Source organism: Pollachius pollachius, assembly GCF_949987615.1.
Source record: "Pollachius pollachius genome assembly, chromosome: 9".
NCBI classification, from domain to species: domain Eukaryota; kingdom Metazoa; phylum Chordata; class Actinopteri; order Gadiformes; family Gadidae; genus Pollachius; species Pollachius pollachius.
Window position 1 is genome coordinate 20,909,515 of NC_136942.1, and position 19,164 is coordinate 20,928,678.

At 47.0% G+C, this 19,164-nt stretch overlaps 1 protein-coding gene across 1 annotated transcript; it reads left to right on the plus strand.

The window, feature by feature from the left end:
- Window positions 1-1,576: 1,576 nt before the first annotated feature.
- smad6b (SMAD family member 6b) lies at window positions 1,577-14,072 on the plus strand (the record flags this gene model as incomplete). Its single annotated transcript, XM_079742870.1, has 4 exons — window positions 1,577-3,086; window positions 5,736-5,792; window positions 7,467-7,544; window positions 14,065-14,072. Exons 1-4 carry the CDS (start codon window positions 2,264-2,266, stop codon window positions 14,070-14,072), a joined length of 966 nt encoding a protein of 321 aa, XP_079598996.1. The 5' UTR covers window positions 1,577-2,263.
- Between the last annotated feature and the right edge of the window lie 5,092 nt (window positions 14,073-19,164).

A 19,164-nucleotide genomic window follows, 5' to 3' on the forward strand; every position in this document is an offset into this window, starting at 1 on the left:
GCAAGCCCTAAAGGTCTTTCAACCAATCAGCTGCATTCATTCTTGAATTTTGGCTTTATGGGTCAGGTTAATACATCTAGGGCTATGGCTCAGCTTTACTGCACTCAGAGCAGGGCTATTTTAACTCTTAAATGGCCATATTGAAAGATGAAATGAGAATAATTGTTCTCATGATGACAATACACATTTACAACAAAACAATGAGATATTAAGTTATTTTCAATCAAATTCAAATTTCCTTTATCAAAAGGAACCACAATCTGTAGGTTAACACACATGTTTAGTTTCAAAAGAAATGGAAAAAATGGTACATTCAATTAAGACAGATCCACAGTAGTTGCATGCCTTGTCTTGCTTAATGCCAAGATACATTAAATTACGATAAAAGGCTTACATGAACTATTTTTATGCATCAGTGTTGTTTGGAATAATTGCATGTACTCTGCCTATACTGAGGGACCTGTTTTCTTCAATTGTATAATAGGTTGTGATTGACTGTGATGGACTGTATTTTCGGTCCACAATAGTTATTTCAGCCAACTAGCCTATGTTAAAAGATTAAGAAGATTCTCTAAAATATATGATTAGAACAAATAAACACAGACGCACTCACTCACACACATACATACACGCACACAAACACGCACACACGCGCGCACACACACACACACACACACACACAAACACACACACACACATACACACACAACACCCATGCATGCGACAAGCAACCAGGCACAGGACCACAAATATATTTAAATATTTGTCATACTCTTCATCATTATATTATTACTATCATAATTAACGTTGTTATTTTCTACCGATGACCTAGGAACTATAATAATTGCTCCATCTAAATGATGTGGTCGGGCGGATGTTACAGGTGTTGCTGTACTCCACCATCTAATGAAGGGATATGGCACCTCAAAGCCCACCGTGGGTCATTAGTGCGTGGGATCTGGGCCTGGCCGCCGCATCAGGTGTCTCGCAGCGCCACGCTGCTGTACTACACAGGAATATCAAACCATTCTCATTCGTCACCGTCCCGTGTTATGTTGACATATCCCTGACAGACAATGCACCTCCAAACACAGAGACCTTTTGTGTGTGAGTGCGCTGCGATGACTCCGCCTTCAAAATAAGTGTACTTTTTAATTTATTTTTGATTTAATTTCTTTTAACTTTCATCATACATGCACGGGCGAACGTAAAATAAGTTTCAGTGCAAACCTAACTTGTGAGAAGTGGATGTTACGCCTTTAAGAGTTAAGAAACTTGAAACCTTGTTTGCGCAACAATCAGTGCAGCTCAGAGCCGCCAAAGTGTCTAGACTAGCACATGATGGTAGTCAGCCAATGGCTCCACCGCTCTCCTCGGGGGCCCCGTGTGTGTGTGTGTGTGTGTGTGTGTGTGTGTGTGTGTGTGTGTGTGTGTGTGTGTGTGTGTGTGTGTGTGTGTGTGTGTGTTTGCATGCGTGTGTGTGCGTGCGTGCGTGCGTGTGTGTGTGTGTGTGTGTGTGTGTGTGTGTGTGTGTGTGAATGAAAAAAAGGAAAAGGAGAGAGAAACGGGGAAAGAAAGAGAGCTGGGCTGCAGTTTGGCGAGTGGCTCGAGCCGAGTAGCGAAGCACGAGCGCGGTTCGTTCCCAGGACTCACTCTCTTTAAAGCTCAGCTCGCGGGGATATTTTTGGATTTTAAACACAACTACACTTGACGAGTTCGGAAGACGACAAGGATTCCGACTTTAACTGCATTTGGATTTACTCGCTCCAGAAGTCACCCATTCATGCTTTCCCTCGCCGCCGGGTTAGAAGTCCATCCGAAGCGGCGTTAGGCGCACTGTTCCCCTGCGAAGTGTCTCATGCTGACCGCTACTTCGTGACTCGTGGACCCCCTGCGTTACGCGACCATGCACCGTGCGTTCACCGCAGGCTCGTGCCCAACCAACCACCCCGAAAGAGCTTGATTAAAAAACATAATTGCTAAGCAAAAATTCGTGGTTTACAAATGCACATCTTATCGGGGCTGACTGGATGCATGCTGACCTCGCCGGAGCTCTGAATCCGCGGCCAGGTTGTTGGAGAGGAGCAGCCCCGCTCCAGACTCTGATGTGGCGGTCTTGTCCCCGAGCCTCGTCGGTCGGCTGTGCACGCGCTGCACGGCTCTTCACGCTCATTAATGTTATACGACGACGATAAACGCATCCGTGACACGCGATTATTATTCGTACAAGAACACAAACCCGTATAGATTTTCAAATTGTCGTATGTTCAGGACGAAACGCTCAGGTCTTGTGCGGCGACTCTGGAGAAGCCGTTTGATTCCAGATACAGAAGGGCAAGATGGAAATGGCCAAACTAGTGAGCAGGGGTGCAGCAGCAGCAGGGACGATATGTTCGCCAACCACCCAGAGAAAATTCCCAAAACGGAGTTCCGACCGATGACCCCAAGCGGGTCGCTGGTCGCCGGGGACCTAGGGGGCGTGTGTGCGCTGGGCGCCGGGGGGGACGGCGGCGGCGGCCCGCGGGTCACCCCGGATCAGCATGGGGCTGCTGGGGTGTGCAGTGTCCAGGAGCAGGGTAGCCCTCGGTCCACGCAGGACAGCGAGTGCAGGACCGTGACCTGCTGCTTATTTAAAGAGCGGGACCACTCCGAGTTTAGAGGTCCAGACGTGGCCCAGGTTAGGGACACGGGGTCTTGTCACTTTGTGCTCAGAAACATTGGACCACGTGACACCGGTTCTCCCGAGCCTCAGGAGGCGATGCCCCGCACGGTGTTAGAGCAAGAACTCAAATCGGCCACACATTCTCTTTTGAAAAGGCTAAAAGAAAGAACTCTGGATACCCTACTGGAGGCGGTGGAGTCCCGGGGAGGGATGCCTAGCGACTGCGTTATGGTGTCCCGGACAGAGCTACGGTTGGCTGGCCATATGGCGTCCCCACAGCTGCTCTTGTGTAAACTCTACCGCTGGTCCGATCTCCAGCACTTGGCCCAGCTCAAGCCGCTCTGTGAGTGTAAGAGCTTCGGTGCCTTGGACTCTCCGACAGTATGCTGCAACCCCTATCACTACAGTCGACTCTGTGGGCCAGGTAAGGCTTATTCTAGCACTACAGGCTCCTCAGGGAGCATTCTCCCTGGGTACAACAGTCCACACAACTCCACATAACTCTGAAAACAACATGGAAATGTATAGGCTTCTACTAAAGCGTTAAAAAACACTTTTTCTGTGTGTGTGCGCGTGTGGGTGTGTGTGTGTGGGTGGGTGTTTTGGTGGGGGAGTCATGTTAACTGTATTCTTAATTACCTATTATTTTCATTTTACTTAAATTTCTGGGTTTTTAAAAGACGAAAATGAAAGTGTGTTGTAGCAATAGATTTGTATAGATGACTTTTTTTGGTTAATTACACTTAAATAACAGATTTTGTTATCATCGGAGAGCTATTTTTCTCCCCCCATTCTATTACTGATTCATTATGGATTGTAACATACCTACACAGCTAATATACATGTATTTGTGTTTTATGGCCAAATCTATTTTGTATATTTAAAGGCAAAAAATCATGCTGAAGAAATCATATTAACATATAGGGCAATATTTCTATATTTCACTGTCAATACAAGACATCTCAGCTCCAAACCACAATACCCAGCCCCCCACTCCCAGTGGCTCTCAAGGCTTTTTATTCCTAATTATTGTAAATCAACATTTTCTCAAAAATTGTTGTAGACTTTGAAGTTTGGTACAATGGTGGTCTTTCATTTCAAAGTGTATGTCATCTCTGCTCTCAGAAATAGGGATGTAATCACTGCAGTAAATCCAGAGAATGAATGCAACATGCGCACAGAACCGATCAAGTCCACGTTCATTAGCTAGCAGGGTGAGCTACGTGTGAACCGACCTCCCTGACCTATAAACCAGGCAGGGCCACGGGCTGCTGGCCCCCCTCGAGAACCGGGCCACTCGACCCGGCCGACCTGATGGTAATGCGTGGTATCGTGTGTAAAGATGCGTGCGTCAGTATCTCTTGACTTCTCGCTGGCACTGGGGGCAGATTTTCCATAACATCCATGTTTAACAGCGCCAGCTGGCTCCAATAGGGGTATGAAAGTCATAAGTCTAACAACATCAGAACAAGAACATCACACGTTAACTCCCTCCCCCGCCCCACCCCGGTGAATGTTGGTGACTGATCAGGGCTCACCCCCCCCACACACACACACTCTAAATGTTTATATCTCCATGTTTCCATGGCATACAAACTGCAGGGAGTTTCTTCTGCGTGAAGCTCCTCTCTGTTGAGCTCCATTGAGGCGGTGTGTGTTCACGTCAGTGGGCGCTGTTCTGGGGAGAGAGGAAAGAGGGGTGCGCATCCCTTATTGAGACGTATTGAGGCTCCATAATGGACATAGCTGAGGTGCACTCAAGCGTGGACCAAAATAACTGGTATTTCTTTCATGCTCTTCAAGAAAGAGGCATACATGTTGGAGCCTTAAGAACTAGCACTAGAACTATTTGTGTATTTACACTTTTTATCATTGGTAAAGTAAAAGTGAATAAAAAATGTGGTAGTTGCTTGCACAAGGTCTTTATGTGGACTCACATAGAAAGAGGGTTTTCCTATTGTGGGGCTGTCAATCGTGGGCTTTGGTTCCTCTTGTACCCCATGGTTACTAGCGATCTTGTTAAATAGTTTGTCAATAATGCTGAGTGAAAAAAGCTTGGATCATTCCAGGGGGGATAAACTTTTTCCCCATTATTTGGCTGGGAGGTATTATGCTTTTTGACTGAGATTGGTTTTAAGTTGTGCTTTAAAGGCCCTTTTGTCCTAAGGAGGTCCCCTCGTGCTATTTAGGTGAAGGAGTGGTGATAATATACAGTTTGCATACTACTGGCGCCAGACTGACTAGCTGTGTATCTGAGTGACTGAGTTCAGATCCTGGCAATTACTGCGCCACTCTTAAAGGACCCATTGCTATTATGCTTTTTTTCCTTTCCCTCTTTTCTTGAGGGGAGGTCAAAGTATGATCGCAAAGTTAGCCATTTCTTCAGAATTTTAATTTTTTTGGGCCTATTTTGGTGTCTTCGCTCTTCCTCCTTCTTGGGATGGAAGAATGGTTTCAGATCGTGTGGGAAGGTTAAAAGTAAGGACACACCTTTTGTTGGATTGGAAGTTGTCAGCAGTGGTTAGTTTGGGATTCTAGTTGTATGTTTGGTTTTGTTTAGATATTTGCTGTATAGTTTCAGAGCTTGAACAGGCTTTCTATGTTGTTATAACAAATGTTCACATTAATCGTTTGTTAAAGCCTTTCCTGGTGTGGTAGTTTTAAATATGTCTTTCCTGTATACGTTCTTTACAGTGTCATGGAGCCAGGGTTTAAACCTTATTTAACACACTTTAGTATCTAACAACAGCAATCATTCACATCACCACACTGTTTACTCATGCATCATCACGTTTGGTAGTGTCAATCTTCACCTAGCAGGAGGTCATCATTCACAAAAGATCTGCAAAAGAAACATGTAAACACATTATCCACAGTCATGCTCTGCAGGATTCAACCCTATTTCATATTAGAAGTAGAGCCAACCAAAGCAACCTGTTCACTCACTTTACTAGTTGATTTACATAGCCGTGACTCACAGGAACATGATTACAGGTGTCTTCACAAGTTGAATGCATGCTCTGCTTCATGGCCCAGCTGTCAAGTGATTGAGTCAACTCTTTTCCTCTTTCAGAGTCACCCCCACCCCCGTATTCAAGGCTTTCCCCTAACGAAGAACACAAGCCACTTGGTAAGTCAACAGCACCCACATGACCAGTTTCCGATGGTTTTCAATGGAATCAATTACTACTACTAATACTACTACTATTACTACTACTACTACAATTACTACTACTGTTACTACTACTACTACTATATTGCTACTACTACTATTACTACTACTACTACTACTACTACTACTATTACTACTACTGTTACTACTACTACTACTACTACTACTACAATACTACTTCTAATAATACTATTTATATTTCTACTACAACTAAAGAACTCACCTGGTCCCTGAGTTTTAAGTGGAATCAATAACTACTACTACAAGTACTGCTGTTACTAGTACAACTACAATAATACTACTACTAATACTGATACTTCTGTTTATACTACTACTACTAATACTACTACTGTTGCTACTACGACTACTACTACTGCTGTTTCCAATAAAGACATGACCTTCAGTTCTGTTGTTTTCAATGGAATCTATTACTACAACTAAAATTCCTGCTGCTACAAATATTCCAACTACTACTTCTAATTATACTACTACAATTATATCTTTTATATCTCCCCTTATATCTTTAAACGTTGCGGTCAATGCACCCATCTCCCCTCCAAAAATGACCTTTCTGGGGCTGGAGTTGTTTTGACAAATAAACACTCTAATTAGACTGGAGAGAGCAACTGTCTTTGTTTTCATTACACCGAACAGGAGACATTTGTAACCTAAGAAAACTGAATGGCATATCTCTCTCTGTCTCTCTTTCTCTCCTTCTCTCTGTCTCTCTCTCTGTCTCTCTATGTCTCTCTCTATGTCTCTCTCTATATCTCTCGCTCTGTCTCGCTTTCTCTCTTCCTCTCTGTCTCTCTCTGTCTCTCTCTGTCTCTCTCTATGTCTCTCTTGCTCTCTCTGTCTCCCTCTTTCTCTCTGTCTCTCTATGTATCTCTCTCTCTCTCTCTCTCTCTCTCTCTCTCTATCTCTCTCTCTCTCTATGTCTCTCTTGCTCTCTCTGTCTCCCTCTTTTTCTCTGTCTCTGTGTATCTCTCTATGGCTCTCTTTTTCTCTTGCTCTCTCTCTCTCTCTCTCTCTCTCTGTCCCTCTCTATCTGTCTGTCTGTCTCTCTGTGTCTCTCTCTGGTTTAGTAACCCAGGGCTTAGACAGAGAGTGAGGGGAGTTTGAGGAGAAGAAACAGAACTACAACAACCTGAAGAATTTTAATGGCTGTAATTAGGCACACCGACTGGGAACTCGAATAGTGGCTTCGAGCCGAGCCTCGGACAGCGAGTGGCATAATGTCAGCGGCACTGGCATTGGGGACCCCCATCCAGACTGGGCCATATGCTGTGTGTCCTGTGTGTCTTGTGTGTGTTTGTGTGTGTGTGTGTTTGTGTGGTTGTGTGTGTCTGTGTGTGTGTGTATGTGTGTGTGTGTGTGTGTTTGTGTGTGTGGATGGTTGGAGGAGGAGGAGGGTCTGCAACAAGTTCACTCTTAAAGCCCACAGTAAGGCACTGTAAGCCCACCTTTAGCTAAATGTGTTTATGTTGTTGCATTGTGAAATATTGTGTTTTATTTGGAGCTTGAACTATTTATTGCCCTTTCCTTGTGTGGGCAAGGGGGGTAAACAAGGGTGAGGGGGCCGTACTGTCAATGGATGAATAAGTGGAGTGTTTTCTGTCTCTCCTCCTGCAGACCTATCAGACTCCACATTGTCTTACACTGAGACGGAGACAGCCAGCTCACCAAACACTACCCCCGGGGAGTTCTCAAGTGAGTGGGCTCCTCCAAAACCTCTTCACACGCTACACAAAGAGCTCATCAGCGCACAAATACAACATTCGATTCTCCTTTTGCACACATGAATACATCCATTCAGATTCATTCCTTCATTCATGAATTTTCATTTTAACCTTGTAATGACTGGAGAACTGTATATATGCAAGCAATTTTCAACATAGGTCATGGTTTGGTGGCACATAGACAAATGAAAGAAAAAAATGATGAGGTTAATATATAGCCATAAACATTCAAGTACAGATGTATGTGTGTATGTGTGTGTAAACATGTTCAGACACGATTGTGTGAGTATGTGTGTAGCTCTGTGAGAACAGTGTATCTCTGATTCATCTAGCAGTGCGGCTGAGGTGTGTGAGGTGCACTATGTTGAAGAGTGTGTACATGGGGCTGAGGTGTGTGTGTGTGTTAGGTGCACTATGTTGAATTGTGTGTGAACGGTGCTGAGGTGTGTGTGTGTTAGGTGCACTATTTTGAAGTGTGTGTGAACGGTGTTGAGGTGTATGTGTGTTAGGTGCACTATGGTGATGTGTGCGTGTACGGTGCTGATGTGTGTGAGTTGCACTATGTTGATGTGTGCGTGCGTGTGCACGCTGCTGATGTGTGTGTGTGAGGTGCACTATGTGGCTGTGCTTGTGCACGGGGCTGATATGTGTGTGTGAGCTGCACTATGTTGCTGTGTGTGCATGGTGCTGATGTGTGTGTGTGAGGTCCACTACGTTGATGTGCGTGTGCTTTGTGCTGATGTGTGTGTGTGAGGTGCACTGTGTTGCTGTGTGTGAGCTGGTGTTTTAGCCTTAATGTAGCAGTTCTCAGTCTGCGATTTGTAGCCATTCCATATCTGGGTTTATAATACCGTTGCTTCTATTCCACACAATGAAATATGTAGGATGCTTTCTATTATTCAGTCGATTTTCGTTTTTCTTCCTAGATTTTGTCTAAAGCCATTCATGAATTCATGCCACCCAAAGTATAAACATTATCTTTCTATTGGTTTGGCACTATTTGGCTATCAGTACACTGCATAATATTTCTCCAACGACAATAATGGCAATGTAACAATGAGGGGTTTGCAGTAGGCCTCACCACTGATACATTTGTTTAAAAGAATTTGAGGCGCCCTCTATCTCTCCTGGTTGTCGCGTGGCTGACTGCAGTGGCACTAGTGAACCAGCAGCGGCGCTGTGCCTCCGCTGGCCTAATGTCGTGCGTGTGCTGCCTCTGTGTGTGCGGCTGACGGTTGTGTGTCCCAGTAAATCACTTTATTATCAAAGTTCCCCTTTGGCTCACCCAGAGACGGCCCCGATCACACATATTTAGTGAGCTGTAAATCAACGATCCCACAGTACTCTGCAAACAAACCAAGCATTTATTTTGGCCTTTCAAAGGGTTGAGCCAGGCCTTGGAAAAAGTATTTATACTTCTCAAAGTATTTTCTACTATACTACGCCTAAATAGGTGGGAGTGTTTGGCAATAGGTGTAGGGAGGTGAGGGCACCGACGTTGCGGTTGGACTGTGTTGGATGTGGAGTCCATTAGGGGCAGGGAGAGGCAGATAAAGGTTTCATTGTGAGGGGAGCAGCGACTCCGCGGGGCGTGTGCTGCGGCCACAGAGCACACCTCCCCTCCTCTGTGTTTCTTTCAGAAATATTTGAGTGGGATCAAATGTAATAAGATCCAAGCTAGCTTAAAACACACGCACACGTACACACACACACACACACACACACACACACACACACACACACTCACACACACCCACACACACACACACACACACACACACACACAGACACACACGCACACGCACACAGACACACACACACACACACACACACACACACACACACACACACAATTCTATCTATCCGGGCTGTAAGTAGGCTTTGGGGAGGGGTTGGCTCAGGGAAGCGGGGCTGCCTCTGAATGGGGGCCACAGCAGAGGAAATGAGCAGGAACACTCCTGTCCCCTCATTTGAAATAAAACACTCCCTTCACATGGCCCAGAGTCAACACATCTACACCTCCAAACCGGGACCCGCGCTCCGATGCAGCCAGGTCATGTGCGCCGGGAGCGAGAGCCCTCAGGTTCCTCTGGGTGGGGAGGGGCTTTGCGGGAGCCACACTTGCCCTCCACCCCCTAGGTTCTGAGGCCCAGGGACACTGAACAGTTGGCTGGAGGGCTACCTGGCAGGGGAGTATCAGCCAGCCGGCTCCCCTCCCCTCCGACACACACGCTGTCACCACCTCAGCTCGCCCGGCGACACTCCCTCAGTCAACAAATGAGGGGGCTTGTCAGAGCGCGCACCGCAAGTCCTGGGAGACTGCGGTGAGCAGGGAGGATATAGTGCTGCTGCACCGCTGGGTTCTTCCCACCACGTCTGCTACGCCGTTCGCACGAGAAGCCAACCCTCCCCTCCTCCCTACTATCCCCCACACGTTATGACACACGCTCACAGCGCTGGACTTTGGAAGGGCTCTGGCCAACGCATTAAAGTGTGGTGGAGTTTTATGGCTTATTATGAAGTGGGCCCGTTTTTTTCCCTTCTGATGATGAATTTGAGCATTTTCGCGGTGGCCCAAGAACAAAGAGATGAATTGTGCAGTAAAGCACTGCTAGATTGAGATACAAGGGAGGCCACGTTAGAAAGGGGCAAGGAGAGCTAGATATATTGTGCTGTTCCACAGCAGAAGACGGAGCAGGACCGTCTCACTGGGTCACTTGAGTAATGCTCCTCATTACTCCCAGAGCCATGCAGCCTCCTTATGAACCTCACTCTGCTCATCGCTAATATATAATGCATAATGCAATTGGTCAGATTATCTTGTTTCCAATTTGACTCTGGCCCGCAGATGACATTGCCTGTTTGTGCATCCATCTCTGAGCTTCTCTGGTGGCTTTGAAGACAGATCTCCCACAGAAAACTAGTTGGACTCCGGGAAGGGGCATCGTGTCACAATTAGACCATTCATAAGGTAAATGTTGTAGTCTGCTTCAAGGCTTGATTGGAGAATTCAAGATTGGTTGCCAAACGAAATGTCTGCTAATATTGTATCTAAGAGCTACAGATTAGATAATATATTAATTTTAAATATCTAATATCTGTCTTAACACATTGATTATTGAATCATGGAACTGTTGAACTACAAAATGATTCCCATAGTAACAATGTTTGGCAGTACAGTGTTACTTAATCGGGGGTTAAGGACCCTTACATGCTCCAACCTTCCTAAACATCATCATTCAGACCTGCTGTTTGGACGTTGAATGGTGGGGTATCAGCCACGTCCGTGTGTGAGGGAATGTATCTATCTCCACAGACGCCCCCCAGCCTGCCTCTACACCTGTTTCCTCCCTGCCTGGCCCTTGTTGTGCGGACATCAGTGTAAAGCCCTTGGAAGCAGGTGTCACTGCCCACTGTGTGACAGTCTAAAGGGGTCCCGCCACCCATCCTACATGTTGAGTTCATCATCGTGTAGTCATGGACAGCTTATGTCTGGCTTCATGGTGCTTACCTTTAGCGATCTTGTTTGGTTCTGCTCTGAATTCTGCATATCTTTGTTGAGTGTCTTCATTAGTTTAAGAAGAGCAGTATGTGTTTTGTTGGTGTTTTTTTGGTACCCCACACAATAGGCAACTCTACTGAAGCTCTTTTCCTCCTCACTAATTCTTAAAATGATCATTGATCAGTGAGACTTTCTCTGGAAGTCTTTTCACCCTGCCTCGCTGACACATTGTACAATTAGCGAGGGGCTGAACGATTGAGGGCTGCGAGACACGAAGTATCCCGGACCATCGCTGGAAGGGGTGGGACCCATTACCTAGACAACAGAGAGGTTCATACTTAATCTCTTTTTTCTTGTTAGTCTCTGTGTCTGGAGGTAGGACCATTGCGGTCATCCAGAACGTATTGCTGGCAGACAGTATGTCAGGTCCGGTATGGTATTGACTGGCTCTTCCAGGCAGAACAAGGCCGTTAGCATTTATAACGGAAGGGCCTCATTCAAGTAATGGAACCAATTTCTCTGCGAAATGCAGGTGCTTAATGTCCATCCGTCTTCTATAGACCCAGACGTTTGGACTCTTTTTAAGTTTGCGTTCTTGTCAATTACATTTTTATCTCGGGACCACACAGGCACGCAGCGCACACATGCAGCTCCAAGAAATCAAACCACGGTCCTGCTGATCCTTATCAAAGCCTGTCTGGCTTTTTATCTGAGCCAGAAGCCAGGGCTAGACCCCCGGCTAATCCTTGTTTGCGTCTGAGACGGTGTAAATGCACAAAATGATGAGGCAGTGTAATTAAAGCATGTGACTCGGCCCTCTTGTTTAGAATGGATTAGATCGGATCTATAGAAAGTCAGGCTGACTTTGCCGACATGGGCTTTCTTTCAACCATTTACGAACTTGAAAAGGCTAGACTCTCGTTTCTTTCTCCAAGCGGATGGCGTGTCTCTTTTCCGTGAGATCATCTGTTAAATGAAGAGCAGTGCCGCTGGTATTTGCACTCGACTTTGTCTCGTAGGGAGCTAAATTGGGAGAAATGAGTGACACAATGTGGGTGACGTCATTCTAAACACACCCAAATCCATGGGCCACTGATTAATTGATGACATTCTCACGTGACACGCACAACAGGCCCTTTGAGCTGACACAGTTTTCTTCTGTGCTTTTTGGATGGCTTGTATTTAATAAAACACCAAAGCGAGAGCCAGCTCATTGCTCTCAAGGAAACCAACCATCTGGATACAGGAAACAATCTTTAGCCACTGGACACTCGTAATCGTGCCATTCTCGTCCGCTCCAACCGTAACCACATTGGACCTAGTAATCCTCCGTCTTCTCCGGCCCCACTCATGCGGGGGCTTGGGGTCCCAGGCCCTCGAAGGGGGAAGCCTTAGCCTGTCTCTCCCTCTAGTCCTTCAGATGGACTAGGTTTCCAGTACAGCATCAGTCCTGCCCAGCTCCCCAAGGAGCCCCGATGCTGCAGGATACGGGATGTGGAAAATAAAGTCAGTGGAGTACTTCCACCCTGCCTCAGAAATCAGGTTTTGCGGATTGTTTATTTGAGGGGAAGGAGGCCTCAGACAAACATCCTGTTTTAAAAAAACCCAGCCTGGGTTTTGTAGCGTCTCAGAGCGGTGAATTGCCCCTTTGACGACGACGGGGGTGGGGGGTGGGGGGGGTGGATAAAGGAATGTTGACGAGAAGGCCAGCATCTAATGGAAGGGTTTGGTCCACAGTGTCCATTCAGGCAGAAGGTGGGAAGCTGAGGCCATCCATTCTGGTGGTTTTTCGTATGTGTTCTATGCAGATTGGCTGTGTGCGGTGCACTCTGTGTACTCTCAAGTATCTGTCCCTGACGTGGGAGGCTGGCTTCCGTTTCCCCTTACGTAACCAAGCCCACCCCCCAACCCCCAAGGGGGGAAAATGAACAAAACATAGAGAGCCTTTGATAAGATCGATAAGAATTTTTTTCTGTTTCCCATTCTCAGGACTGTAAGAGGGCGGTGTGTCGGGAGTACGTGCTTCTCTGTCTGAAACTGTCCGACTGGGACAGTTTCAGCTTATAAATAAGGACCAGACATGTATGGATGTGACATTAACTCACGGCTTGTCTGAGTTAGTAATTAGGACTTTGGTTTTACCACATCTCTTAGCTACTGAGCGAGTTCAGACAGGTTTTGTTTGATTATCATTATTTCCGAAGCATGATGTTGACTCTTGAATGTCAGTTGAATGTTTGCATTTGCATACATTCAGAGAGAGCTTACTCTTCGGGGGTGTTTTGTCTGTACATTTAGGATAGTTGTTTGCTTAAACAACAAAAGTCTTAAGCCCAAAGCTGTTTCGGAACAGACACAAAATGTATTTTTAAAACCTGACTCCTATTTGAAGTCGGCTTATAGCCACACTGCATTCGATTTGTTGTCTGCTTTGCTCTTATAAAACAATACAATTCTTGTTATTGTGTTGTGCTACAATTATGAGGCTAAATGTGTGCTCTTTGTACTTTGGGCTTTAGAACCAGTGAGGCAATGTGACCTTTACCTACGAGGTAAAAGCCATGCTAATCTAAAGCAGCATTTGGAGACGATTGAAACATCCTCATACGTCAGGGGAAACCTGCTTGCTCTGCATAACATTTATCTGTCAAGCCAGCCAACTCTAGTGGCAGTTTGGCCCCCATATCAAGGGCTTGCTGATACAGATTAAGCAACAGCGAGCGCCACACACTCAACCTTGAGTCTGCCTTGAATGCTACGCTTGCCATTTTTGTTTTACTGGAAACTTTTGAGCTAATTTGGCTCATTGGGTACCTGGGATAAACGGTGTGTGTGCGTGCTGTGGATGCTGTAATTTCGACTGTGACAACACAAGATGGGGCTACATTTAGTCCAAGAAAACAGTAGGAGCGCTTAGGTTGTCATTTTCAATCCCAAATTTTACATTAGCAAACAACGTGAGTGAGCTAATCCTGTGGTGTGGCTCTAGGACTCTAGGACTCTAGAGCCACACTGCTCTCGCCATCTTGCCTCCCTCTTCCCCTCTCTCTCGCTCTCTTTCTCTCTCTCTCAAACACACACACACACACACACACACACACACACACACACATGCACACACACACACACGCACACACACTGCAGTACAGTGCCAGAATTCACCAATAGTACCATTCATTGAGCTCAGGGGCACAGGGTTACAGCAACAAATAAAGAGTGCGCAATGCCATTAAAAATGTAAGGAATGTCCAACTGTTAGTTTAGTGTTTTTAGCTGCCGCCTTCTCTCCTCTCAAAGCTTTGAGGAGGAACAATACCGCGTTTCAGCCTGGAACACGTGAATATGCTGGCCTTGCGTCGTAGCTAAGGAACAAGGTGAAACATATGCACAGTCGTGGAGGCTATTTTATTTTCTGTCGCTGTTCTATTTTTTTTGTTATTTTTTCACCCACAATTTCAAATCCAGAGACTCATCCAACCCAGCTTTGATTTACGCCTGTGGTCTGATTGCTGGCTAAAATAGCTTTGAGAATGTTTTCACCCCCTTTCTCCCTGGAGGAGCCTGGGCAGTTGTGTCTGAACCTATGGCTGTCAGTGTTTTTGAAACTCAGAATAGCCAGAGCATTCTTCTGGGCCTCCAGAATGCTGTGTGTGGATTAACTGCAGAAGCCTGTGTCATTTGACATCTCCACACAAGCATGATAACAGCGAGAGGGAAAGGAGAGGAACTCTTGGTAGATGGATTTGAGCTCTTAGATTATCTCTGCATAGCTCTGTGTTGCTCTGCCGAAACAGCCCGGAACAGCCCGGAACAGCCCGGAACAGCCCGGAACAGCCCGGAAACCGGGTTGGTGGAGACTCAGGGCCTTGCCTTTTCCATCTTTTACTATTTCAGACTTTATCTTCTTTTGTTTGTCATCTTTATTCTTCCTTCTTCCCTAGCATGAGGTCAGAGCTGGTATACATGATTTGGAAGGCTTTGATCATATTCTGGAGAGCCTAAGGGCTTTTCAAACCTGCCTTTACAATCTTTTCATTGGCTCCAGTTCCGGAGAAGGTTGTAGTGTATATTCAACGGCAGAGGAAGCCTCTTTGACCGTGTGCCGCATACAGACATTTTGTTTTCTTTGTCTTTGTACTTGGTCCCGTATGTATGTCCTAGCAGTTGACACACAGCACAGCCCTCGAAACACACAACCCTAAACATGCCTGACTGAAATTCGGAAAATCGGAATCGGAATTCTCATTGATTGCATTCCACCGGGAAGGCGATATTTGCGTGTGCGTTGCTTGTGCCTCTCCTATCTTGAATTAGTGTGGCTCTGTAAGGCCTAGGCTATTGGGATCAGTAAGTGTAGCCAGGCTGTCTCTTTTCAGGGTACGGTTTGGATTAGCGCTCTGGCTTTAGCCTCTCTCTCGCTCTCTCTCTCTCTCTCTCTCTCTCTCTCTCTGTCTCTCTCAGATGGCCAGCGCGTAATTTACTTAATGAAATCCTGCCATTCCCTTTAGCTTTGAGATTCTTTGCAGATGTTGACAGCAAAGGACTTTATGAGTTATTGGAAATGTTCACTCCTGCATTTTTAATGAACGTCGGGGTTGTTGTGAAGGGGCAGAGTTGTCGTTGCGGGTACGGGCGGTGTGTAGTTGGTGGGCATGGGGGGCGGGGGTGGGGCAGTGTGTGGGGGGAGCCGCCGTAGCCGTGTGGCTTTCAGCCCATCGAGTGTTGTGATTGAAACAGAAACTCTGGTGCCACATTATCCTGACAGAACATGTTCTCCTCACAGACTGTGATCCACTGGGCGGATCAATAGAAAACCATTGTTTGAGCGACCAGCGCGCCGCCCCCCGGCGCGACGGGCCCCGCGGTAACCCAAGATCGGCCCTTCGTCTTAAATTAGTCACTCGTAATAATGGAGTTCCTTGTTGCGTTTAAAATGAAGCCTCGAAATATGAATATGAATATACAGAGGCTGGAGTTAACCCCCCCCCCCCCCCCCCCCCGCCCTGACAGGGGAGGGGGGTCCTACCTGTCATTCAGGAGAGAATAAGGTCACATGCCCGGGGAGACGCAGGAGATCAAATTCAATATTTATATTTAGCATTTTGGCACAAAGAAGAAGAATGTTGTGATTACATTTATCTCAAACATGGAGCGGTAAAGATGCTTCAACCTCATTCCGTTGACCATTACAGAATGTGTACCTGAAGCTAGACTCAGGAGGACGGAGGGAGAGACAGACAGAGAGACAGACAGAGAGATGACGTGCTGTGGCAGGGCCGTGTTGGGTTAAGAGGACCTGAAGGAAGAATGGAACCTTCTTAGTGACCCTCCCCCTCCTCTCCCCCCTCCCCTTCCCCTGTACTTCTAAGCAGAGTAGGAAGTCAGGAGGCACCGAGCGAGAGGGGTGGGCTGGGGTGGTGTCAGGAATGTGCGGGGTCTCCTCTACTGAAACACTCCAACCTACTTGGCTCCAAACCTCCCTTACGTGTACAAACACACACACACACCTATCCCAGCACAACGGCGGATGTGTCTACGTGTGTGTGTGTGTGTGTGTGTGTGTGTGTGTGTGTGTGTGTGTGTGTGTGTGTGTGTGTGTGTGTGTGTGTGTGTGTGTGTGTGTGTGTGTGTGTGTGTGTGTGTGTGTGTGTGTGGGTGGGTGGGTGGGTGGGGTGAAAGGCCAGAGCCGCCCAGCAGGATGTCCATAGAGTGTTTAGCGTTAGGTGCTTCAGTACTTGCTTGCCCTGACACCCCTAGCCTCTTAGGGCAAGGTCTCTGTGGATCCTACCTTCTTCCTTTGGCCCTCACCCGCAACGATTCCAACCATAACAGCAAGCTAGTGTTGTCGTGGTTGACGCCTTTAAGAAACTTCTAAAAAGTCTGTAAAATGTCCTATTCTGTCTGGTGAGCTCCAGATAGACATTTGTTGCTGGAGACTAGTTTTTGCACGTTTTAACGTCCTCAGAGACATCGTTAAATGTTTTGGATTTCTATTCTTTACCATTTTCTCTGTCTGTTTTGAAGAGAAGGCTAGAAGGAAACGCAGGGGCATCTCATGGTGTACATGAGCTAGCCTTATCATATGCTGTGGCTCAACATATCGCTTAACGCAAAGCACACAAAACGACTGCGCCCTGAACAACTGGCACATGATTTGACTGTCAAGTGTCAGTTAATTTGGTCAGGGCTTTGGAGAGAAATCAAAGGAAGAGGAGCAATGAGTTCCCTGAGAGAGAGAGAGAGAGAGAGAGAGAGAGAGAGAGAGAGAGAGAGAGAGAGAGAGAGAGAGAGCACTTCAACCAGTGGCCGCACTGCCAGACTTCTCCCCTATATCAGCCTGGCTAGCTTCCTGTGCTTTTTACACCCTCTCTTGTTTATTGATTTAATTTATGGATTCTGTTAGTTATCTGCTATCAAGGGTAGAGCATTTTTCCTCCCTCAAGGAGACATCCCAAAACAGAAACAGGGAAAGTGGAGAGGAAGTAGATGACAATGTGAAGCATTCCCATTGTGACCAGCCAAGATTGGTGACTGGATTCAGTTTCCCTATGCTTCTGCTTCCAGCATGTCCTTCTCTCTCTCTCCTTGTCTCTATCCATTTTTGCTCCCTTTTCCTCCCTGTCTACTCTCTCCCTCTCTCTCAACTCTCTACTGTAGTTCTCTCCCCCTCTGTCTATACTCCCCCTCTCGATCTCTCTCCCTCCCTTCCCTCTTCCTCTCTCTTTACTCTCTTTCTCTCTCTCCCCTTCCCTCTCAACTCTCCCTCTCTTTGTCTCAGGGAGGAAAATCCATAGACATATAAGAGCAGCTCCAGTTAGCATGTCTGCCTGATAAAGCTGACTTTGATGGCAGAGATAGTCCAGACGCCAGGGCCATGGTGGCCCCGGTCTGGGGGGTGGGCTGTATGGGGCAGTAGGCCACAAAAACAGCCATATCTCCGTCTCCCCCCGGGGGAGGGAGGAAGCCAGGAGGGGCTGATGACTGCGTTCCGTCTTGTTGTAGCTATCAAAGAACGTTTAATCTAGCGAAACACAAGGGACTCAGGAATGTTTGTCGCCTTGCTGCAGAAAGAAAGAAAGAAAGAAAGAAAGAAAGAAAGAAAGAAAGAAAGAAAGAAAGGAAATATGAGGTTTGTTTTGCAATCAACGCTTGCAGTCGTCTATTGTATAGATTAACACATACTGGCAAAAATGCGTCTTCGATGGGCCTTGTTACAGACACACACGCACACGCGCGCACACACATTGCTCTTACCCAGTCCACCGCTCCTCCAACTCGTTCACACATCTTTACCACCCTCTATCAGCCCACCGGTACGATTCTTCTAGCTGCAGAGCTAGGGAGTCTTATCCTTGGCACAGGATAAGAAAGAGACAGACTACCCCCAACCCCACCTCTCAAACAGTTTGTCTCCTCCTCATCCTCCTCCTCCTCCTTTCTGCTTCCCCCACCCCCTCCTCTCTGCTCTCCCTTTTCCTTTTTTTCTGCTCCCCCTCCCCTCTGCTCCTCCACTCCTCCTCCTCTCTCCTCCACCTCCTCCTCTACTCCTCCTCCCCTGCACCGCGCCGCTCCAGCAGGGCTGAGCCACCAGGGCCCTCCCTGGATAAGAGGCCTGAGTTGTGGGCCTGGAGCTGGCTGGGTGGAGGCTTGTGCGGAGGTGGGGTGGAGGGGAGCGGCACTGTTGTTTGTCTGGCTGTCCTTGACACTCGGCCTGCCATTCATCTCTCTCCAAGCTCCGTGGAGCACTGCTTACCCCCGGGGGCTGTTCTTTTCTCTCCTTGCATGTTCCCCCCTCTTTTTGTTATGCTCCTTTCATTCTGCCCTTTAAAAGCATTAATGAATGATCATCAAGGATTGCCATTGAAACTTCCAAGCCCCCCCTCCCACCATTCTCTCTCTGTGTGTACTTAGCGCTAATTATCCTAACCGGGCCTCGAGGGGCGCGGGCCTGTTCACTGAGGAACTGTTAGCCTTTCACGGGTTACACACACGCACACACACACACACACACACACACACACACACACACACACACACACACACACACACACACACATACACACACACACACACAGAACGTTTAATGAGA